This window comes from Babylonia areolata, chromosome 5 (assembly GCF_041734735.1).
Source record: "Babylonia areolata isolate BAREFJ2019XMU chromosome 5, ASM4173473v1, whole genome shotgun sequence".
Lineage (NCBI taxonomy): Eukaryota > Metazoa > Mollusca > Gastropoda > Neogastropoda > Buccinidae > Babylonia > Babylonia areolata.
Genome location: NC_134880.1, coordinates 41,534,008 through 41,559,575, shown reverse-complemented (window position 1 = coordinate 41,559,575; position 25,568 = coordinate 41,534,008). Strand labels below are relative to the sequence as shown.

The 25,568-nt window shown below is 41.8% G+C and overlaps 1 protein-coding gene across 1 annotated transcript in view; it reads left to right on the top strand.

Moving 5' to 3' along the window:
• The window catches only part of LOC143282074 (protein unc-13 homolog B-like), a 269,862-nt gene extending 259,266 nt beyond the window's left edge, over positions 1 to 10,596 (top strand). Inside the window, 3 exon segments of the mRNA XM_076587535.1 lie at positions 1,029 to 1,124; positions 2,103 to 2,262; positions 4,205 to 10,596. Coding sequence (XP_076443650.1) covers positions 1,029 to 1,124; positions 2,103 to 2,262; positions 4,205 to 4,496 — 548 coding nt within the window. The 3' untranslated portion in view covers positions 4,497 to 10,596.
• Positions 10,597 to 25,568: the final 14,972 nt, after the last annotated feature.

The window sequence follows — 25,568 nt, the reverse complement described above, 5'->3', positions numbered from 1 at the left end:
CCAGTTAAAGCATTATCTTTTTATTTCCAAGAAACTGATTTCTGCAGCATGTATCTATTTTGCACTGTGCATTCTATTCTGTAACAGTCTTGTATTTGTATCCTGTGAAATTGCAGCAAACTGACAGTGTATGTTGTGTACCCTTTGCACTGATCTTACAGAAGACTGGTGTTAACAGACTGTGTAGAGATGTTATCTGTGTCTATTTATGGCTGATAAAATGAAAGCAAAGAGCTGTATTCAGTACTTTTAAAGTGAAAACAAAATTGAGAGACAGCACTCACATATTGCTCACAGATGTACACGTGACATCTGGACACACGCAGAGTATTGTGTCAAAATATACTACTTGTATTCACTTTGTCACTCAACTGATTAGGTGCTGTTTATACACTGATATGGACATTATTCCAAGGAAATAAGGAAAGTGCTCTATATGTGTGTGTGTAATTTTTTGGCACATGTATAAATTTTGAAATGACTTTAGCTGAAGTATGTATGCTAACTGGATCAAAGAGTTCATACAATATTGTGTGGAACCATCACCAAAAAACACTTTTTTTGGTAATTTTGTACATTTATGTTCAATGGATTACTAGTTATATCAAGAGTTTCATGGAAATAAGTTCTCACCCAATTGCTAACAATCCACATAACTAAGAAGACACGTTGCTGAAGAGAGGGGTGAGGAGACTGCTAGCTGAGGCAATCCAGGTTGTCACTGAATCAACAGCAGAGGTGAATCACTTGGGATATTGTCATTGACCTGACCTGTATCCTGTTGATATGAGACAGTAAATCTCAGCAATATTACACACTATCATTGGTATGATTGATATTGATACTATTGAATGAAGAAGCTTGGGATGTTGTCATTGACCTGTTCTCTATTGATATGAGACGGTAAATCTCAGCAGTATTACACACTATCATTGATGATTGATGCTGATACTATTGATTGATATTGAATGCTGAAGCTTTGCAGTACGACCCACTATGATCAGTACTGCCCTCTGTCCCATGTGCAGATCAAGGGAGCAACGAGGACCCAGTGGGAGAGGTGTCCATACAGGTTGACCTGTTCACTCACCCTGGCACTGGAGAGCACAAGGTTACGGTCAAAGGTAAACCGTCTGGAACTTTCCCCTCTCACTCTGCTACATTCCTTCTCTGTGGGGACAGTGAGGAAGAGGAGTTCATGTAGCATCTGTCTTCAGTGAGGGATGTTTTTATTCAAATTCAGTAATTATCTCATTTCTTGAAGGACAGTTTTCATCAAAATTCTGTGACAGTGCTCTTTGGAGGGATAATAGAAGCACAGTAAGAGCTGTGAAGTGTCTCACTAGTGACTCACTACACAACAAGGCTGCTTTCAGGGTTATCAGAACAATTTGTTTTACAGTTGTTTTTGGTATCAGAATTGGCACACCATCTGCTTTGTGAATCACTGGTTTTTTTTATGGCAGCTTAAAGTTTATCTCAAAATCGTTAGTCTTTTATTAGATGATGTCTGCTGATGACAGTTACAAAGGGGTTCAGTCAGTGAGGAAGATTACCTGTCAGTTCAGTTTATAAAATGTTTTAGATTGATCAAGGAAAGGAAAAGATCATTTGCTCTTGTGCGAAAGAAAATTGTCATTTTTTTCATTTGGCCAGTTATGTTTTTGATTTTTTTTAAACTTCAGTCCAGTGCCTATGTATTTAGTGAGGGAATTGTAGCCAAAGGATAATCAATACATGTTGCTTTTTTTTTTTTTAAAGTAAATAAATAAAAACTTTGTCTTGATGCCATGTGGTGACTTTCAACAGTCTACTGTCATGTTTCCAAGTACTGCATGGGGTGATCTCGTTCACCGTTATAACCACAAAGTTCATCTACAGATATGCTAAAATTTCTCTTTTCCGTCATGAAATATTGACAATGAAAGGGTGAACAAGGACAGATATGCAGATTTTAGGTAATGCTATGTGGTAATGAAAAAGAAATACTTATAATACATCTGTTGGTGAAGTTGAGAGCAAGTACAGCTAGTCACATGAACATGCATCAGTGCCGTTGTGATGTGGTGGTGATGGAGCTTGGTGTGTGGCGTTTATCCCAGTGGTGGCAGCCAACGGACTCAAGTGGCAGACTACAGGGATGTTCTGGCCCTTGGTGGAGGTGCACCTGATCGGCCCCCACCTCAGTGACAAGAAGCGCAAACACTCCACCAAGTCCAAGTCCAACAACTGGTCGCCCAAGTACAATGAAACCTTCCACTTGTGAGTCACCTTTGTCCGCAGTGTCTGAAAATAAGTTCTGTCAGTCATGATTTTTGTTACATACACACGCCATAGAAAGATTATTATCTTTTGTGAAATATAACTTCGTGTGGATAGTTTAATATTTAACTGAAGACCATTGTTTATCTTTCAAAGAGTGGATTCATCAAGATACTGGTAGCTGTATGGACAGCCAAGAGAAAGCAGATAAGGTCTTGGACTGAAAATATTAATCTCTTGTGTTTCCTGATCTCTTTTATGTCTGCAGATATGACAGCATAGATGTTTAGTATTTGGTGAGGCTGTAAATGTATGATATTCTAAAGAGACATATTTTAACCTCTGTGCTTCTAAACATTCTGATCACTCATTTGTGCTCCTATGCTTTGGATCTCTGCTTTACAGACATGTACATCCCTCTGCATGGCTCAGAGTGAGGCTTGAAAAAGACCTGTTTTGCACAGCAGAATGAATTCAGTGTCCATTCCCATGCTTTCAGGGTTAAAAGAGACCTAGTCTTTCCACAGAGACAATACACCTGCCTTGTGATGTGCAGATAAAAGAAAGACCCACACACCTTTGTACAGAAAGTGGCTCTTTTTTTCGGAACATAAAGCCCGTTTTGCTGGCTGGTTTATGTTCAACAATCTGAAATCATTCTACACATGAACCAATAGATCAGGAACATGTCCCAGAACTTAAAACATGTTCGTCCCAAAGCAAAAGAGTCATGTTTATGCAGTCAAGATGAGCTCTATTGTTAGTGCCAAAGAAAATCATGAATCATGCACACATAAGCAAGGTTTTAGAAAGCAAAATAGGTGTGCTGCATTCTGAACAGATTTTGTCCAGTGGTATGCAGCATTGTGAATGAGATTGTGTCCAATGGTGTGCAGCATTGTGAATGAGATTGTGTCCAGTGGTGTGCAGCATTGTGAATGAGATTGTGTCCAGTGGTGTGCAGCATTGTGAATGAGATTGTGTGGCGTGCAGCATTGTGAATGAGATTGTGTCCAATGGCGTGCAGCATTGTGAATGAGATTGTGTCCAGTGGTGTGCAGCATTGTGAGTGAGATCGTGTCCAGTGGTGTGCAGCATTGTGAATGAGATTGTGTCCAGTGGTGTGCAGCATTGTGAATGAGATTGTGTCCAGTGGTGTGCAGCATTGTGAGTGAGATCGTGTCCAGTGGTGTGCAGCATTGTGAATGAGATCGTGTCCAGTGGTGTGCAGCATTGTGAGTGAGATTGTGTCCAGTGGTGTGCAGCATTGTGAGTGAGATCGTGTCCAGTGGTGTGCAGCATTGTGAATGAGATTGTGTCCAATGGTGTGCAGCATTGTGAATGAGATTGTGTCCAGTGGTGTGCAGCATTGTGAGTGAGATCGTGTCCAGTGGTGTGCAGCATTGTGAGTGAGATTGTGTCCAGTGGTGTACAGCATTGTGAATGAGATTGTGTCCAGTGGCGAGCAGCATTGTGAGTGAGATCGTGTCCAATGGCGTGCAGCATTGTGAGTGAGATCGTGTCCAGTGGTGTGCAGCATTGTGAGTGAGATTGTGTCCAGTGGTGTGCAGCATTGTGAATGAGATTGCGTCCAGTGGTGTGCAGCATTGTGAATGAGATTGTGTCCAATGGCGTGCAGCATTGTGAGTGAGATCGTGTCCAGTGGTGTGCAGCATTGTGAGTGAGATTGTGTCCAGTGGTGTGCAGCATTGTGAATGAGATTGCGTCCAGTGGTGTGCAGCATTGTGAGTGAGATTGTGTCCAATGGCGTGCAGCATTGTGAGTGAGATTGTGCCCAGTGGTGTGCAGCATTGCGAGTGAGATTGTGTCCAGTGGTGTGCAGCATTGTGAATGAGACTTTGCTTGTTATGTGCAGCAATCTGAATGTGACTTTGCTTGTTATGTGCAGCAATCTGAATGTGACTTTGCTTGTTATGTGCAGCATTCTGGGCAATGAGGAAGAACCGGATGCCTATGAGCTGCACATCAGAGTGAAGGACTACTGCTTTGCCCGTGAGGATCGACTGATCGGCATCGCTGTCATGCAGCTCAGAGACATTGTGGAGCAGGGTTCCTGTGCTTGTTGGTGTACGCTGGGACGGCGTGTGCATCTGGACGATACAGGGTTCACCATCCTCCGCATCCTGTCCCAGCGCACCAATGATGAAGTGGCCAAAGAATTCGTCAAGCTCAAGTCCGAGTGCCGCCATGAAGAAGTGCTTGTGCAGTCATGATAGCAGTTCACTGCCCGACAGGAATTGGTTTTTTTCACTTCTTTTCGGCCACATCACTACTAGCTGGTGAAAGATCTGGTAGATTGGTCTTCACGATTTGGCCTAATTGGTTCTCTTCTTCTGCCTTTTAAATCCAGCTTGAGTGCATCAAATAGGTAGTTCTGTCTTTGCAGTGGATGCCAGGGGATGATTGCTGGTTGATGCCCCACAACCTGGTATTTCTAGATGCAGTCAGACGTGATCCTGTTGAAGAGCTTGATATGTCTTTGGCACTCTTGCTTCCATCCTTTTCATTGCCATTGGAACTGAGCCATCAGTGTGTTTTCTTTCTTGCAGAGCAGGCAAGCTGTATGACGTTGGCAGGAGCAGAAACATGCGTCCTTGCTCTGAAGCAGACTGCTTTACCATGGATCAGTGAAGAAGCGACAAGTTAACATTACAGGCAGCAGACCTCTCGCACTTTGGGACTGACTTTTTCTTCTTTCTCAACATGTGTACATATGCAGGAAGGAGTTCAGAAGGCAGACGACATTCCAAGGTCTCCTCCGCCTCTCCCATTCACCGGCAAGCCCAATCTGTGAGCGCGTGAAACCCTGGCTGAAGAGTGAGTGCTGGGAGACCCAGCTTCGTCTTGCTGTGCTGTGCTGACTGCTGAGGGCCAGAGTGTGAGGAGGTAGTCCTTGAATGCGGACAACTTTGTGATCAAACCTGTGACTGTTCAAAACAAGTTTCCTTCATTCCATCGCACATTTGGAAGACTTTTCCCCTCCCTTGTGATTTGGGTTATTGTTTTACATAGTCCCAGAATGAAACAGCTTTTCTTGTGATAAGTTAGTTGGTGTTCTGGACGGGTCTTAGGTTAGTGTGACTGAGTCACTTGTGATAAAATTGAGTACAGTTGTGATCATGTTATGCATCTCAGTATCCCCACTGTTTACTGTCAATGAAAAAAAAAGTGAAAAAAAAGAAAAACAAAGCAGAAAACCTGTAAAAAATCCCTGCTGCTTAAAAATTGGGATTCCAGTCTTTTTCAAAACAGACTGGTTTTGATCTGTATCTGTATCTGTTAAAAAATGTAATTCACAGAATGAACAAATGCTGCTAATTAGTTGATCCACGAAGTCAAGAGTACATGGCATAATTTGTTGTTCCCACAACAGACCCATGTGTGCTCGTCACTGGTGGATGGCCAGCAAGATATGAAAGAGTACTAGAATCAGCCAACACACATGTATAACAAACTGAAAAACTTGTATCATTCCTGTTTTTCACCAGTATTCATACTGTCTCCATTCCACCAGTATCTGTGCACTGTCACATGTGTTTATGCTGCTTAGATTTTCGTTACAATTATCTGAAAACATCACACAATAATAAGTAGGGCAAGTCTGGCCTTTTCATCCATGCTCTCTTTGAAACAGTTCCAAGAAGCAATTGAGATAGTGCCCGATAATTGCTCTGCTCTTCTTTCCTTGATAATTGGGGCAGCAGTTGCAGAATTGTGAGGACTGGACACGCCAGGGTTTCTGCACAACTTGACCTGGTTTGAGCCATGTAGAGGATGGGTCTTTATGGCTTTCAAGAATCCAGTATTTTGTCTCTTGATGCAATGATCAATGCCAGAATTGGGAAGACTTTCACCATTTGACAAGAAAACTCAACGAGTATAACAATCGCCTTGAAGACAGTACTAAACTGTCTTCTTTTTCTCCTGCAATTCTGAAGGGTCAGCGGGGCGCTGCTCAAAACTGTTCAGATTCCTCCAGGGCTGATGGTTGTGTGTCAAACCCAAGTCTCTGCTAGGTGTGCCTACTCCAAACCAGTTTAAGCCCCATCTGTGTAGCCTCAGCCATATTTTGTGAACACTTGGTGCTGGATAAAATCAGATCCACAGGCCCAGCATCAGTCCCCAGCCAGCAATGTTACATATGGCCAGGTCAAGTCCCAACAATGGAGAAAAAGAAGCTAACCCTCTCCCCCCTTAGGCCTCCCCCAAAAAACTACGCTGCCAGATAGATATCAAGCTGCCAGAATCCATGACTCTTGCTTCAGAGGTATGTGGAGAAAAAGCTCTCACTTCTGTTGGCATTGACAAAGGTGAATAGGAGGCTGTGTGTGATGGAGGCAGACTGAAACAGAAGTGAATGAGCCAGAAAAGCTGGTAAAGGAAGGCACAGACTGCTGCCAATCCACATCAATTGTATTTTCAATGCAAGGTTTCCAACAGATCAATTTTTCATTTCTTCGATTCCTGAAGTAGGCAGTACAGCCGTTCTTTCAAAATGTTTCAGATATATTTCTAGTATTGGTAACATGGAAGACATACAGCTTGAAGAAAGAAAACCCTTTAACTAAGCGAAGTTTGCTGCAGAAAGATCTAGAGTTGCACATCAGAGCTTGTATTGCATTTCTAAGGGAAATGATTACTTTAAACTGACAGAAGAAGCCGGGCTGTATTTGAACCAGTGAACAGTGGAAGCATTTTCTTGCATGGTCTGAATAATAAGTGGTGTGTATTTTTGGATTAGATAAACTGTAGGGTGGAGGGAAAAAAGTTTGAAAATATTTTGTTTTGCTTTGGTAGTTGAAGGACTTACATCTGTTTCAGTTGTATAGTTTTCTTTAAGAAAGATCTGGAATTTTATTACTTTTAAATAGCGACTTCTTTTTTTTTTCTGTCTTGAGGTGGAGCTGTATTGCTTTCAAAATGTTGGGACCAAGCAAACCTCAAAACATCTGGGCAGCAGTTTTATTTGTTGCATTCTTTCTGTGGTTTTTTGAATGGGTGTTTTTTGCTCTTTTTATAAACACAATTGCTTTAAGCATTTTTCATGGTTTCTATTCTTAGGCTACATTTGTCATCACAGGCTTGCTTGCGTTAGTATGTATCTGTTCTGGGGACAGGCTTTCTGTGTCAACAGTTTGCAGAATTCTTCAGGGCTTTTTATTGTTGACTTTTTTTTTTTTTTTTTTTTTTTAATCAAGGAACTCATGTATATCTTAAGTTCATGTGCCCTTCTCTTCAGAATTGAAAGTTTAAATCCAAATCTCATTGTATTGCACACTCATGCAAGCACATGCACACGCATGCATTTACATAGGGTATCGCAATTCACTTTGTATCACCTGAATCACTTTCCAGTGCTTTAAATGTTATCTGTTCCGAACAGTCTTACGGGTATTAAGTTTTTGTCAGAACTTTCCAGAATGGACTGAGAAATACAAAAACATTAAACTGATTCAGAATAACAAGGTAGAAAACCCTTCTAAAAGGTTGTTTGGCATGTTTGTCATTTAAGTGATATTGTTATGCTTTGTACACTTGTTATTCAAAACAATCAGATTGCAAACTAGTCTGGTACCTTAGGCAAATCCGATTGCAAACTAGGTACCTTAGGCATTAAGAGATCACAGTTGAAACAGGTTTGATAACCATGTTTTGACTTAGTGAAATGGGCTTTAAAACAGCTGAGAGACTTTTCCACTTCAGTCAGTCTAGAATCTACCTCCATGATTTTAGCCTCTTGAACTCGTTTCTGGCGCCTGTGTCAGCATGGAACTTGGGACAGTTTGATGGCAAGCAGTATCAGGGAGACAGGTTGGGAACACTTTATTGCAGTGCAGAAAAGCTAGACTGCTAATATAATTTTCCCTGTAACTTTACACCTATTGGGGGATTCCCCTCTGGCCTGCCAGCTTTATATAATCCCTGTCTAATAAAAAGGGAAAGGCCATAACGTCATTTTGTTCCACCAATACACACAAAGAGTGGCATCAGTCTTATTGACAGGGGCATCTGAAACCGTGGTGCAGAATGCATGAAGACAAATTGTTCTCAAGTACTATTTGGCCATGGCTTGACAAGGTCTTGGTGCTGGTCCTCTTTGAACTTGTCTCGACTGGTCTGTTTTTATCTGTTATCATGGGTGACATTTTCATTTGTGATTGATCCGTTTAAATTGTTGCAAACTGTTCATTTTGTACAGTCTAGTGCATGTTGACTTGTATTCTTCCATCACGCTTCCTCCCCATTTAAAAAAGAAACAAACGTCAGTGGTTTTGATGACATGGCGTGCTGCCTCAGCTAATGGCTGTGCCCTTCTGTGATACTTTTTACGGCATTGTACATACCCCACCTTCATTTGGACCATTCAAAATTCAGAGCACAGTTTGTTTCTGCATGCATGCATGTGTGTGTGTGTAGAGAGAGAGAGAGAAAGAGACAAGGGGTGTGTGGAAACTTAGTATCCAACCCCCCCAACCTCCTGTTCAAGCACTGTTGGTTTTTAGTTGGTTCAGGAGAGTAGCTTAGTACTGTTCATGATGTCATAAACCATGACTTGTTTTAGCTAGAATGAAATAGGCTTGCTGCGAGATAGATAACAAAGTTGCTCATAATTGGTATAATGTATAGTGTAGAGTAGTAGAACTATGACGCTTCAGTCCGTGTCCAAATTATGTAGTCTGTTCAAGGTTTAATGTGCGGTAAAACCTATCTTGACATTCCGAGCCTTAAAGTTTTGGATGGAACCTTCATGATCACCTGAATAATTGGACAGCTCTGTTGACGCTGATGTTTCTCACCAGCATTCGGTTGTGCTTTTGCATTTCTTGCTTTGTAATTGTATCCATCAGTCTTATTTGTTTTACAGGTCTCCATGTTACATTGTGGTTTTCTGTACATTGCAGTTTATTCCAAGTACAAAACCTTTGACAGATATCAGTTCAATCCATTTGATTCTGCTTGGTGGAGCAGCGCCCAGTGGAACCATTTTTGAGTGTTGATGACGAATGAGTACTTTTCATCATTTTGTGTGCACTGCATCAGTGTAAGGCAGTAGTTTGGACTAGCATAGCTATGTGTGAGTGAGTGTATTTTCATTCTGCATGAAGATGGGGGGTGGGCAAGGTAAGAGAGAATGGTTGGAGCCATTTTGGATGGACGGAACTACAAATATGGACTGGACACAATGTTTTTCTTCCAGTTAATTTCCAGTACTGGTTTGCATGGTATGCAGTCAAGCTTGTAAATTGTAAATAGAAAAATTTCTTTTATTTACATGCTATTGTTTGGTTTACTTGGAAGTGTTGTGAAACCATGAAAATTCAGTGATTTAAATATTGGGCATCCATGGACATAGAATTAAAATACTTCTTTTTCTTTCTTTTTTTTTTGTAGAACACATAACCTGAAGCTTTTAAATACATTTTTTTTATTCTTTCCTATTCAGAACTGGAGGAAGCTGAAACTCTCAAACTTTTGTGCATGTTCGTGTGTTCAAGGTTTTAAAATTTTAGCTATCTCATTCAGACAGGTAAGAAGAGCAGTAGAACAAAATGGGAAGGAATTTCTTTCACAGGTGACAGTTTTCAAAGATGAGAAAGTTGAAAAATAAAGTGTTATTCAGGACACAGGCACTTGCTATTAGTCAAAATCATTGTTCATACCAGACTTGGTCAGACACAGCCAGCTGTCATCTGATAAATGCATAAACATTAAATCCATAAGCTGTTGTAATGATTTTCTTATTTATCAGGGAGCATATCCACTTCTAACAGCCACTTTCAAGGTCTTTATCTGTTAAAAACTTTTAGCAAAAATCAGTTTTTGTGCCCCTTTGGAAGCGAAAAATCTGAATACATCACATGATCATGAAGTGTTCCTTTCACTGATGGTAAAGCTGGCTGTGTCAATGACGTGCAGTCTGAATTTAATAAGTTCAAGCGATTTATAAGGACAGAGAGATTGAAATCCCTTCTGGTTTACATTCTGTGTTTGTTTCATCTTGATGACAGTGTTATTTTAGCAGTTGATGAACAAACCGTGAAGCTCCATTTCTGTTTGCCTGTATATATACATATATATATATAACTAAGAACTGAATCACAAGATAGCCATAGATTACCTATGTCCACCCATTTGTATCATTTTTATTTCTTGGAATGAGACATTGCTATGTTTTTCTTGTTTGTGATCTTGGCTTTTTCCCCCTCCTCCTTTCTAGTCCTGTTTTTATAATCTTCCATTGCATGTTTTTTCATCAACATTATTGATCCTTTCCTCATCTTTTTATGAATAAAGTGATTTTGTTGATTTTTACCATTCTGTCTCAGATAAATGTGTTTCTATATTTCAAAGTGCAGAAGTATTATTGAAAACTACAGGTTTTGGGTTTTTTTTTTCTGTTTTCTTTTTTTTTCTTTCAAACAGAATGATTACATTTACCAGCAATAATGTACAATTCACACTTTTCTTGGGTAACCACACAATCAAAAAAAAAATGTTTTGAGCCAAAAGAAAAACAATTATCTAACAAAGGTTGATTTCACTTAAGTCAGATTCTGCATATTCCACTACATATTGCAAAAACTTCAGAGGGTCTGTAACCCAAGTGTACATTATTGTTTTTCTTCAAGAATGTTCTTTTATTCTTCCTTACTTCCTTCCTTCTTTCCTTCCTTCCTTTAAAATGTCTTCTTTTTTTTCTTTTTTCTTTTTTTTTTTTTTTAGTTGTAATTGCACTGCCCACATATAGGTCTTCATTTTCCCCAAAAGAGCACTGTGTGTAGTTATCATCTATGGATCACTTATATTGAAAATGGAACTGTATTATACATAATGCCAAACAAAAGGGACAACATAATGCTGCACATACAGTACATAATTAAAAGATTCCTGTGCCTCTTAAGACTCTTGGCACTCTCAACATGATAACTTGGGCTTGTGGCTCTGGATGCTGCCTGTTATCTACCTATGGGAATGGTGGCACACTAGTTTGACGCTGATGAAAAGGAAGGACAGACTTCACCAAGTTCTCTTCCTGACCTCCTTCCCTACTCCACCATCCCTTACACCCTCAACTTTTCTATCCCTTCCTTTCCTTACCTTGCAACAGCCAGCAAACAAGAATGCTACAGTTAGTACATTCTTGCACATAATCTCACACACCCAGTGCTGTAACACAAGATACGAAACCTTGTCACTTAGAGTTCAAGAACATCCAATTCATATCATATACTGCTCTTAGGCCAGCTGAATGCAAACACATCAGGACTGTCACCATGATAAAAAAATAATCCCATGAGAATTAAAAATCAAACATGGAATCAATATTCTAAATTTTCAAAATCTTTTTCCAAAAATTCCCTAAGGACACAGCAGGATGTGAAACTGTCAGAACGGCATTGGCCAACATTAAACTGACAACATTAGAGTGCACAACACTATTGTTGACACTGACCTTTGATGCAAGTCGTCACTGGATTGCTGACACATTAAGGGCACTTCCACAGCATGGCAACCCAAAACTCAAACCAAGCACCTTACAGCAGATCAGGACACTGGTAATTCTGGATTGCCTGGTAGGTCTGTCTGTACAAGTGACCATAAGTTTGTTTGGTATCATGCTTAAAAAAACAACATATGAGGATAATGCACACAACGTCTATGTGCATTCGTGTTGTAACTGTCACATTACACTTTCGCACTTCCTTGAAAAAAAAATTTTTAAGGGCCAGTCAAGAATAAGTCATCGCTAAGAAACTGAAAACATATGACCAACCTGACACGACAAACATCACACCATTCACCCAACAAGTCAACTAAACTACATGCGAGTTTGGGAGAGGCGGCCAAAGTTGAAAGACCTTGCTGGTGTATACTGGATACATATTGTGTGAGGCCACTGGGCGGGCCGTTACACCATTGATTGATTGATGTGGATACTTCTATAGCGCCTATCCTCAGTCAGAGACCAAGCTCAAAGCACTTTACATACCCAGGGACATTTGCACCACAGGCTGCCTACCTGGGTAGAGCCGACTGACGGCTGCCACTGGGCGCTCATCATTCGTTTCCTGTGTCATTCAATCAGATTTCAGACACGTACACACTCAGACAGACATGTAACATTTTACATGTATAACCGGTTTTTTTAATTTATTTACCCAGCCATGTAGGCAGCCATACTTCGTTTTCGGGGGTGTGCATGCTGGGTATACTCTGTTTCCATAACCCACCGAATGCCGACATGGATTACAGGATCTTTAACGTGCGCATTTGATCTTCTGCATGCACTTACACACGAAGGGGGTTCAGGCACTAGCAGGTCTGCACATATGTTGACCTGGGAGATCGGAAAAATCTCCACCCTTTACCCACCAGGTGCACCAAGATTCGAACCCAGGACCCTCAGATTGAAAGTCCAGCGCTTTAACCATTCGGCTATTGCACCCTACAAGACAACTGGACATACACACAACAGGGACACGCCGCCAGAATGAAAACACGACAAGTCCTGCTTCTCATCCTACATGTAGGAAACAGACAAATCTCTTGTCGCACATAAAAGAAAAATTCAAGTTTGTCTCCACCAAATTTACCTTCATCGCAGTTAGTTCATTTTAATCTTAAAGCAGAATATGGAGGTACTATCCTGAAAGGTAGCAAAGCATGGTATTAACATATCAAAAAAACAGTCTGGAAGTGTTTAGGCTATCTCAGCTGTTGGTGGAAGAGAGGCGGGCCAAGGTGGGGTGGTGAACAGAGACCTTGCTGTATAATGTATCAGAGAACAGGTTACAGTTAAGCAGAAGCTGACAAGACTTCTTTCTAAATACTTTCATGATTAATCAAGTGAATAAAATGACAGACGTCAACCAACTTTCATTTCACGAAGATAAATTCTCTTTCTGAAATAGATTAAAGGATCTCCAAACTCAAACTGAGCAAAAGACTGTCAACAAAAGAGACTGGTAAATGTCAACATGCCCAACAGGCCCAAATTTCCATGACATCAACTTACCAGACACCATCTCCTAGTTGTCGAGGAGTAATCCATACTGCTGCTGTAAGCAGCGAAGTGATGATCTGATGAGGATCTTCTCTGCACCGACAAAGGAAAACAAGATGAATAAGAAAGAAAGTAAAGTTATATTTCATTCTATTACACAGTGTTCTGTTAGTGTTAGTATAGTTACCTGTTTATAGTTGACTATTAAGTTTTGTTTACTGCTTGTGTGAGAAAGTGTGCATATGTGCATGCATGCAGATGTGTGTGTGTGTGGACATTCGTTCTTTAACAGCTCTCCTACTGGTTGATATGTTTTTGTGTCCATGAGAAAAAGAGAGCTGTTGTTTGTTTTATTGCCTTTTCAACAAAAGCATGGAGGAAAACCATTCTTAAAATATCAGGACTGTGGTTTATCTCCAAACACCAACAAAGAAAACCCCTCATGTATCAATACACACATAAAAAACATACAGTAGCCTTTTATTGTTAGACTAACGTTCTGACAAGAAAACATTCATGCATATCTTGGCTCTGTATTTCTCACCTAACTTTTTCCCCATGAAGCATTCTAAAGCCTGGCCAGTCACCAGGGAATATAAGCATCATATCAACAAACTCTAAAGCTCTAAAACTGAACGCAACTCTGAAGTTGGAACTGAGCGTTGTGCAAGAGAACTTTTTGACCACACATGGACACAATGTCACCAGCACACACACACACACACACACACACGCACACACACGCACACACACACAGATACAAGATGCAGAGAAGAGAGGGGACAGGGGAAAAGGGAATCATATATCAAACAGAATGTGGAACATCTATCATACATCCAGAAAAAGACACACAGGGGGACGTCTTCTGTATAACCAGACAGACAGGAAGAATGTGGAACGTCTGTTTTATAACCAGAGACTGGAACAATGTAGTAATTTATTATATAACCGGAGAGGCAGAATGTGAGGCATCTATTATCTAACACGAGATAGAAAGAATGGGAACACCTATTATGTAAGCAGATTGAGACATAAAACCACAGACAGGAAGGTTGGGGTACAGCTATTTCACAACCATACTATAGAGACAGGGTGAAAGTGAGCCATCCTGTATACAAGGGAGGCTCAATAACAATCTTTATACAGCTGTTTGGGTATATGTGCACATAAAACTAATTACTGTGCAAGTTTTTCGATGCATCTTCGCTCAGCTTTTCACACAATAGTTCCCTCTCTTTGAAACATGTCCATTGCACCCGATCACGTTTATTTAGGCATACCCAATATAACGCCCTCCCAAAGAAAGCTTGAGCATCTTTAGCACTCCGGAACTGCCTTCCCATCTGTTGTTGCCTGAGTGTCCAACAAGAATAAATCTCAAGAGGTTAAATCAGGGGGACTGAATATGAGGGATTTGTGTGACCAATACACTGCTATTTTCCGCCAGAAAGTCAAGAATTGCTGCTAAAGTGTGTGCACTGTCAGATTTTTGGAGCGTAAGTGTGTGTGCTCCAACCGACATTTATCTTGTTTTGTTCAATTCATCGTACAAGTTAAAAGGGACCCAAGGGTTCCCAATGCTATTATGATCATGGAGTATGATAGTGATCTTTCCAAATGAAATGTGTTCAGTGTATTCTCCATTGCATCTCGGGTAATTCTTGGAACATGCTCAATTACTGACCTTACCTGGGTCACCTTTTCTCGGGTAACAACAGTTACCGAATAACCACAATGGTCATCATCTTCGAGAGATGATCCCCAAAACTTAAATTCTTAGAGCCAAACAAAAACTGTTGATCTTTGCTTTTATTGAGTCATTTTTCATAGCAGAAGTCACAATGGATTTTAGCATGATAATCACGCTATGAAATGGTCACGTTTCCTGCTGGAAGACCATCATCATTGCACCATATTTTGCCTTCCTGAGCAAATCACAGATTTTCTGGGAATGGATCAATCGATATTTGACATAGCTTTGACACCATTGCTCCATCGAATGATGTAAAGTATAACTGACACTGTTGTTGCTGTAGTTTTTTTCTCTTTTCAGCTCTTTACTGAGCCTCCACCCCCACCCCACCCCCGTTATATAAGCAGACAGACGGGAAGAATGGGGGATGCCGATTATATTACCAAGTAGGAAGAGTGGAGGTTTTATTTTACCAGATCAAGACAGGGAAAACAAGAAAAACTTGTTACACAATGAGACAGACAAGGAGAATGGGAGACGTCCATTCTATAACCAGATAGGGAGAATGGGGAAGTTTATCATATGGCTAGACAGAGACAGCGAGAATGGAGGTAACAAGTATCATATGGCCAGATAGAGACAGGGAGACTTGGTGACACCGGAGATTAGAAAAGAGAGATAAACCACTTGCAGAAATTGCTGAAGCCAGGCAGCCTGCGCCGCGAGACGCATTCATTATTCATGAGCTGCCTTTGCCCCGCCCAAACTAAGGGAAAGCGTCAGTCGAACGCAGTCTCCTGAGTGATTTTATAATTTGGATTACACCTTTTTCCCCTTTTCTGTTTGCTTCATCCCACGCAGATGTCAAACTCAATTTTGTTGTGAATAACATTCCTAAATATTTATATGTATTGGTTACTTTTATTTCCCTATCACCACAGCACCATTTTTCACGAGTCGAAAGATGACCTCCATTGCGGAAAACTATAATATTGGTCTTATCGAGATTCACTGTTTGTTGTAGTCTGTCTGTTTCTTGCTTAAGGGCATTTAATTGATTTTGGAACCCTATGGGTGTGTCAGACAAGAGAACAACATCATCAGCAAATAGCATTAAGAGCAAATCTGTTGCGCCAGGTATCATTTGTATTCCATGTCTCCCCTTCTTTGATAACTCCACTGCCAATTCACCGATGAAAAAGGAAAACAGCTGTGAGCTTAGCATACAACCTTGTTTAACCCCTCTTGGGCACTGAAAAAAGTCTGAATAAATACCTTTGTCACGAACACATACAAGTACAGAATCGTAGATGCTTTTAACCTTCACCGTACTTTGTGGGTCTGACAGACCCATTTTTGCCTTAAAAAATGCCTTTAAAATATATTTGGTGTCCGATTAATTTGAAATTTCATGACTTTTGTTGTCACAACATATGCATCATTTTAGTAAATTAATGTACACTTTAACTGATTAGTTAATCAGTTACATAATTGTGAAAATTTTTACCTGCATTCCTACGTTGTGGGTCTTACAGACCCATACTCCCCAAAGAAGAGAAAACACTAAGTACCCTTATTCGTAATTCGTGGGTCTCTCAGACCCATACTCGCAAAAGAAGGGAACAAACCAATAATCCCTTTGTACTACGTGGAACAAAGTGATTGTGCGTACGTGACTGATGACACATAGGCTACCTCACTGCTTCTGTAGTTGGCTGGCACATCGCATCCGGCTCTCATGGAGAACACAACAGTACAGCAGGCTACCGGTGTCATTGCCTCAGGCAAGTTATATTTTGATGATTATCAAGTTTATTAATTGCCATCAAGTTAGCTTGCCATCTGTTCGATACTTTAGGTCGATTCCAACATCACCATCTCTGAAGGCATCAGTAAGCATTGCAGAGAACATGAGGCTGAACAGCGTTGGAGCCAGGACGCAGCCTTGCTTGACACCATTTGTGACAGCAAAAGGAGCAGATGTTTCGCCATTGTCCTGGACTCGAGCCTGCATGCCTTCATGGAATTGGCTGACCAAGGAAATAAATTTCCGAGGGCATCCGTACTTTTTTTTTTTTTTTTTTTTTTTTTTTTGCTGCCCCATCATCTGCGCCGTTTCAGTGGCATTACTCCCACGCCGCTCATTTAGATTCCCCCATACACGGCCACACCCGGGTTCGTCCGTCGCAGTCCCAGCGTCGGCAGTCCACAGGGAACCATCGATGTTAGGTCGCCTGGAGGCCACACACCAGAGGAGACCCTGCACTGCTGCTGAGTCACTTCAGTGGTGTTCAGTGGTGCCTGTTCTGTTTTAACGTACTTAGGACACCACCTACTAAGCCCCCTACTAACAACAATAATGGCTTAGTCGCGGAGCCAGACTGAGCGAGCGTCTCTCCCAGAGTGGAGACCGCCACCACGTCCCTCAAACAACAGCCCCCCCATGAATCTGCCGACACTGACGACATTGACAGGACTCACCCAAAGCACGGAAGTGGAGGGGTATCGAAACTGAGGTCACCATGAGAGCAGGCCATGAAAGGCCACAGACTTTGAGACTATTTTGTTTATATTGATGACGATGAAGGGGGAGGAGGATGACGATGATGATGACGATGTTGCTATGGAGGTCCATTTTGGTTTGGGACTGCGTGACAAGGCTGTACTCTACGCTTCCTGTCATAATGATATCCCGGCGTTAACCAGGCCCGAGAGATACAGACACTTGCAGTGTTGGTCAGGTAATTAGAGCAACACACCCAAAGACGCATCCTTGAAGTGGATGACACTCGACTGTGTGGTCCCAGTCTCCCCATTTAAGCCCACAGCACACTCAACTCTGGGTAGGAGCCGGCCACGGGCCGAAAAACCCACCTCCGCTGGGATTCGAACCCGCGTCCTCCCAGCCGTCAGTCCGCGACGCTAACCACTTCGCCACGGCGGCTGGTAGGGCATCCGTACTTGGCCATGATCTTCCACAGTCCCTCTCTACTCACGGTGTCGAAGGCCTTGGTGAGGTCGACATAGGTGGAGAACAGAGCAGCATTTTGCTCCTGACATTTCTCTTGCAGCTGCCTTGCAGCAAACACCATGTCGGTGGTTCCGCGCTCTTTCCGGAATCCACATTGGCTCTCAGGCAAATGACCTTGGTCAAGGTGTGCTGTGAGGCGGTTTAGTAGGATCCTGGCAAGTATCTTGCCTGCGATGGAGAGCAAGGAAATGCCCCGGTGGTTATCACAGGCTTGCCGGTTCCCCTTTCGCTTGTACAAGTGAATGATAGATGCATCTTTGAAATCCTTGGGGATCATCTCTTCTTTCCACATGAGTGAGTACAGCTGATGGAGCTTCTCAGTCAGCACAGTGCCTCCATCGTTGTAGACCTCTGCTGGTATGGAGTCTGAGCCAGGTGCTTTGCCACTGGATAGCAGATGGATTGCTTTCTGGGTCTCAAGAGGTGTTGGCGGATCGTCCAGTGTTTCGTTGATGGGGACTTGTGGGAGACGGTCTATGGCTTCATCATTTATGAAGGAAGGGTGATTTAAGACACTCTTGAAGTGCTCAGCCCAGCGTTCGATAATTTTCTCCTTCTCGGTGATCAAGGTATTCCCATCTGCACTGAGGAGGGGGGATGATCCTGAGGATGTGGGGCCGTAGACTTCTTTTAAGGCATCATAGAACCTCTTCATATCGTGCCTGTCAGCATATCCCTGGATCTCATCAGCTTTGTCACTCAGCCACTTATCCTGCATCTGGCGTAACTTTTGCTGAACAGTCCTGCGGATGGCATCGTACGCATCCTTTTTTGATGTGGACTTTGGGTTGCTCAGGTAGGCTTGATGCAGACGGCGTTTCTCATCCAGAAGCTGCTTCATTTCATCACAGTTTTCATCAAACCAGTCTTTGTGCTTTCTGGTCATGGGTCCCAGGGTCTCTGAAGCTGTACTATAGATCAGCTCACGCACGGTCCTCCAGTCAGACTCCACATTCTGGTTGTCCAGAGAGGCGGATTCCAGACGATCTTCCAGCAGCTCCACAAATGACTGTTTGATGGTGATGTTTTTCAGCTTAGCGATATTAAGCCGTTTTGGAGCCTTCTGGCCTTGGGGGCGTCTCTTGGGCTGGATTCGAATATTCAGCTTCGAGACTACAAGGCGATGGTCTGTCCAACACTCGGCGCCGCACATGGTCTTTGTTACACGTACATCTTGCCTATCCCTTTTCCTGACGATGACATATATATATGTGTGTGTGTGTGTGTGTGTGTGTGTGTGTGTGTGTGTGTGTGTGTGTGTGTGTGTGTGCGTGCGTGTGTGTGTGTGTGTACACCCGCACATTCTAATATTCCGTTGCTCCTACAGTACACATGCAAACACACACATACCTCATCCTCTACACACACACGAACACACACACACATGCGCGCGCGCAGAGCTCTCCTGACGTGTATACTTACACGCTCGCGCACGCACACAAATACACACACACACACACACACACAAATATATATATATATATATATATATATATATATATATATATACAGAGGCTGCCACACATACACACACACACACATACAGAGGCTGCCACACACAGACACACAGACACAGACACACACATACAGAGGCTGCTATTGATTGGCCGGAAGAGGGGTGGGAAAAGATCTGATGACAGGAACGTGTTGCTCAGTCTATTGAAGTTGGAAAAGCCCACATTAATTTGTATGGGTCTGTCAGACCCACGATGTATGAATAGGGGGTAAGCTCTGGATTCCTTCTTTAGCGAGTGTGGGTCTGTGAGACCCACTAAATATGGATAAGTGGGAAAATAACCAAGTACGGTGAAGGTTAACAGCCATGTAAAACTCCCGAGAGAGAGAGACAGAGACAGAGACTTAGAGAGAGAGAAAGAGCACAATACAACGGTCTGCTCGGGCAACATGAAGCATTCGTATATATATGAATTATATATATGATTATGTACATATAGATAGATTTAGATTTACATACTGATAGATCTATATGAAATTATGTATGTATGTATTCATGTATGTATGTATGTATAGACAGATGTTAGAAGAGAGACAGAGCTGAATATGTGTTTTATGTTTTGATATATATATATATATATATATATATATATATATATATATATATATATATATATTTGTTGAAGAAATGGTGATGTAAACCAGAAAGTGTGAAGAAAAAGTAGCGTTACGAAAACGCAGTTCAATAATTTACAACTGTCTCTCTCATGTGCAACATTGCGCTGGGGGGGGGGGGGGTGAGTTGGTGGTGGGGGGAGCTGCTTTATTTTCTTTTTATATTATCTACATTCAAGCAGATGCAAACGTGCTAAAAACCAAGCAAAAATGAATCGGTTTTCATTGTATACAGCGAATCTTACTACACGTGGGAAATTCCAGGCATAACTTAACTTTCGCTTTACTGCAGCTGAACCGTCAGAACCGACCAGTTTCCTTCGGGTGGGGAAGGAGAGGGTGATTTACCCCCACCCTTCCGCACTGCGTGTGTGCCCCAAAACGGCTTCAGCACTGTTATAGACAGTAAGAAGGGGCCTGCCGCGAGTGGTTTATCTCTCTTTTCTAATCTCCGGTGACACCTATTATCTAACCAGGTGGATACAAAAATGTGGGATGCCAAGTTCATAACCAGACAGGGAGACTTGGGTCGCCTATTATCTAACCAGATACAAAACTGGGGAGTGTCTGTTTCATAACCAGACATGGAGAATGTGGGCGGGTGTGTGTGTGGGGGGGGGGGGTGGGGGGAGGTGACTGTCATATAACCAGACAGGAACATGGAGAAGGGGTATGCCTATTATATAAATAGGGAGAGTAAGGCAAGCCTATTGTATAAATAGATAGGGACAGTAAGGCAAGCCTACTGTATAAATAGATAGGGAGAGTATGGTAAGCCTATTGTATAAATTGATAGGGAGAGTAAGGCAAGTCTATTATATAAATAGACAGGGAGAGTATGGTAAGCCTATTATATAGATAGGGGGAGTATGGTAAGTAAGCCTATCATATAAATAGATAGGGGGAGTATGGTAAGTAAGCCTATCATATAAATAGGGAGAGTAAGGCAAGTCTATTATATAAATAGACAGGGAGAGTAAGGCAAGTCTATTATATAAATAGAGAGAGTAAGGCAGGTCTATTATATAAATAGACAGGGAGAGTATGGTAAGCCTATTATACAAATAGATAGGGAGAGTAAGGTAAGTAAGCCTATCATATAAATAGATAGGGGGAGTATGGTAAGTAAGCCTATCATATAGATAGGGAGAGTAAGGTAAGTAAGCCTATCATATAAATAGATAGGGGGAGTATGGTAAGTAAGCCTATCATATAAATAGATAGGGGGAGTATGGTAAGTAAGCCTATCATATAAACAGACAGGGAGAGTAAGGTAAGCCTATCATATAAATAGACAGGGAGAGAAGGTAAGCCTATTATATAAATAGATAGGGAGAATAAGGCAAGCCTATTATATAGATAAGGAGAGTATGGTAAGTAAGCCTATCATATAAATAGACAGGGAGAGTAAGGCAAGCCTATTGTATAAATAGATAGGGAGAGTATGGTAAGCCTATTATATAAATAGATAGGGAGAGTAAGGCAAGCCTATTATATAAATAGATAGGGAGAGTCAGGCAAGCCTATTATATAAATAGATAGGGAGAGTAAGGCAAGCCTATTATATAAATAGATAGGGAGAGTAAGGCAAGCCTATTATATAGACAGGGAGAGTAAGGCAAGCCTATTGTATAAATAGATAGGGAGAGTCAGGCAAGCCTATTATATAAATAGATAGGGAGTGTAAGGCAAGCCTATTGTATAAATAGATAGGGAGAGTCAGGCAAGCCTATTATATAAATAGACAGTGAGAGTAAGGCAAGCCTATTGTATAAATAGATAGGGAGAGTCAGGTAAGCCTATTATATAAATAGATAGGGAGAGTAAGGCAAGCCTATCATATAAATAGATCGGGAGAGTGTGGTAAGCCTATTATATAAATAGATAGGTCACAGTATGGTAAGCCTATTATATAAATAGATCGGGAGAATATGGTAAGGCTATTATGTAAATAGATCGGGAGAGCTGTACTCACGAGCATCTGGAGGGGCAGACAGCAGAAGTTGTCGAGCCAAGGTAGCACAGGGCCCTCCCCTCCAGCTCAATGGGTGACACTCACCTCACTTCGAACGGAACCAAAACATTGTTTGCTTTTCCGTGCGTTCCCCCAACTCGAAAACAACTCTGCGGTAATGTTCAACTTTAGAATACTAAACTCAGGGGGGCTGTTTAGACGAAAAACAAAGGGTGTTTTAGGCTCACCTCGATGCGCTGAGTTGAATGGAACCCTCAGCTAAGCTCTAGGACCACTCCTTTCCCATGAAACTGCGACAAATACACAGTAAGCTGAGTACTCCTTCCCCACCTGCACGCCATTTTGACTGCTGATCACGTGGGTGATCAGCAGTTAAAATGGCTTGCAGGTGGTTGCTCTGGCTGTGATCGGCTGAACTTACTGTGTATAAAATTGTCGCAGTTTCATGGGAAAGTAGTGGTCGTACAGCTTTGTTTTTCGTCTAAACAGCCCCCCTGAGTTTAGTATTCTAAAGTTGAACATTACCCAACTCTGCTTCACACACAGGTAATGTTTCAATATGTCGCCACTACGAAAACAATAACTTCTAGAGAAACTATGTCACACTTGATACCACTTTCTGCAGTCGGTTTCAAAACAAACAAAAGGTATTCAAACTTCCGTTCTCCTTTTCTTTTCTTTTTCTCCGGAATCTTCTTCTGAAGCTCAGTTATTTTTCTTAACTCTTTCTTTATAGCTGATTGGCCAGGAAACTGACTCTTGATCTTGACTAACCAATCAGCGTATGGCAAAATTCCATTCAAGTCTCGTTCGATCGAGGGAAGCAAGCACGTGCACAATGTACCTGATGATTGCTAAGTTCGTTTATTCATTTATAGTCTGTTCGTCTAAGATGATGATATTAGACTGAGATGATTGTGAGAAATGTCATGAAACTCAGCTGCTTCGAGCAGGCTGTTCAGTAACAAATTGTGCGCGAGTAAACGAAAACTGGGCAGCGGGCCTATTTTTCAAGAGTGTCTTGAAAAGTGAACGAATACATTGCCAAAAGATAATACTGATGTGTAATCGTTTTCTATCTACAGTTTTTCCCCTCACCTGTCTGTCTCTGTGTCTCAAGTGCGATATTTGTGCGAGTGCCTGAACCGCCTCCGCGTGTTTTCGCACGGATAAGACCAACTTATCAAATACGCACGTTAAATATCCATGGTGTGTATGCTTGGGGGATGAGAAGACGGGATAGAGGAGGATGAAGGAGGGGAGAGGGGACAGAAATGGAGACAACTGTATCTCCAATAGTATAAATTCATTTGTTCCCCCCATCATCATAATTTCAAAGAACTGGAAATATAAGGTACAATAGGCAGTCTGCCATTAATATCTTTTTATGAGTGAATGTCAGTCTGTCCATGGAGAAATTAATGAAACCTAATTGCTGTACCAACGGGTACATGATTTGATTATCACCAATTCAAAATGATCATTTAATTTGACCTTGAGTTTACATTGCTGAAGTAATGTTCAATATGGTATTTGGCAGATGCATCAATAAAATTGGTGAGCATTGACCTCACTACCCACATTGTTTCTTTAAAGCATGTTGTAACTGTTTTTAACCTCCTGTTTTTGGGGGAAGTGGTGCAAGCTGAATGTCAACATACTCTGCTGCCATTCAGGAGGAAGTCATCAGTGTGGTTAATACCCTTGACGGGCGCAATAGCCAAGTGGTTAAAACGTTGGACTTTCAATCTGAGGGTCCTGGGTTCGAATTTCAGTGACGGCGCCTGGTGGGTGAAGGGTGGATATTTTTCCGATCTCCGAGGTCAGCAGACCTGCCAGTGCCTGAACCCCCTTCGTGTGTATACGCAAGCAGAAAATCAAATATGCACGTTAAAGATCCTGTAATCCATGTCAGCATTCAATGGGTTATGAAAACAAGAACATACCCAGCATGCATACCCCCAAAAGCAGAGTACGGCTGCCTACATGGTGGGGTAAAAAAGGTCATACACGTAAAAGCCCACTCATGTACATATGAGTGAATGTGGGAGTTGCAGCCCACGAACACTGAAGAAGTTAGTACCCTTATCTGTCAATACAGTGTCTGTAAGGGTTTGGTTCCATTCTCACTCTCGCCCTTTCTTCCAAGTTTGACTGGGAAATCAAACAAAGCATCTGGTCATTCAGATGAGACCATTAACTGAAGTCTTTGTGCAGCACACACTTGGAGCGCTGAAAAAGACCCCATGGCTAAATGTGTTGTCCTCTGGCAAAATTCTGTACAAGAAATACTCTGATAGATACATAAATATATGTATGCACTCCAGGGCTGACTAGCATGCTGAGTTATGCTGTTGTCAGGCATCTGCCTAGCAAAAGTGTTGAAGCATATCTTGATCTGTCTGAACACAGTGATGCCTCCTTGCAAAACAAACTTTTAACTGAAACAGAGTATCATTTAACAAGACCCCTCAGTATCCTGAGACAGTTATCCCACTCTATCATCAAAGATTGGTGTTGACACCGAACATGAACAGTAAAAGCCAACTGAGGAGGTACTTAACAAGCACAGCAAGATAACGATTCCTGTAGGCACAATTCACCTTCACACAAAACACCAAATCCCACAACACTGGCAACATCAAAGCAAGTTTATTTTCTTCCAGAATATGCAGCATGGCATACAGCAATGCAGCACGGCATACAGAACTTCCATTTAGCATCCAATGCCATTCATGTAACTAAGCATACTGGCACAATGCTCAGGAACATACTGAACTTTCTGGGCAGCCTGAACTGTGTAAAACCACCACCTAAGTTGTAGTTAGAACAGTTAGACGTTACCTTCTGCTCTTGACAGTATCCTACACTGTCATTCAGCCTACAGGTGAATCATCAGGGCCACAGCCACACGTACAACTAAAGCAAAATGCAAAGTTCTGATTTTTGGATGACTTAAGTCACTGAAATACTTTTAGTGGCAGCAACTTCTTTCTTTTGCTTTGAAAAATAAAATCAACGTTAAGTTCAGGCAACTCAAAGCCAACACAACATTTGAACAATCTTCTATCATATCATGCTGTTCGTTAAAAAAAAGAGAAAAGAAGCTATGATTGGCAACACCAACTGGCAGATGTATGGGAGAAAACTGGAAAATCTCTATACCATGACACAGCACTACAGCAGATGTCTGGGCACTGAACAAGACCACTAAACGGTCAGCCAGCGACCCAAGCCCACCACGCCAACACTGACCATTACAGTTGTGCTGGATTGACATTTCAGACCCTCTGTCTCACCACCACCAGCACTCGTCTGTCTTCCCCCTTCAACATTTCCCACACTGATAACTAACAGCCAGCCAAAGCCAGCCACAAAACAGCAGTGAGATGAAGCATTGCTTGTGTGCCAATGCATTTACTGATGAAGGCTGCACATAGATCATAATTCT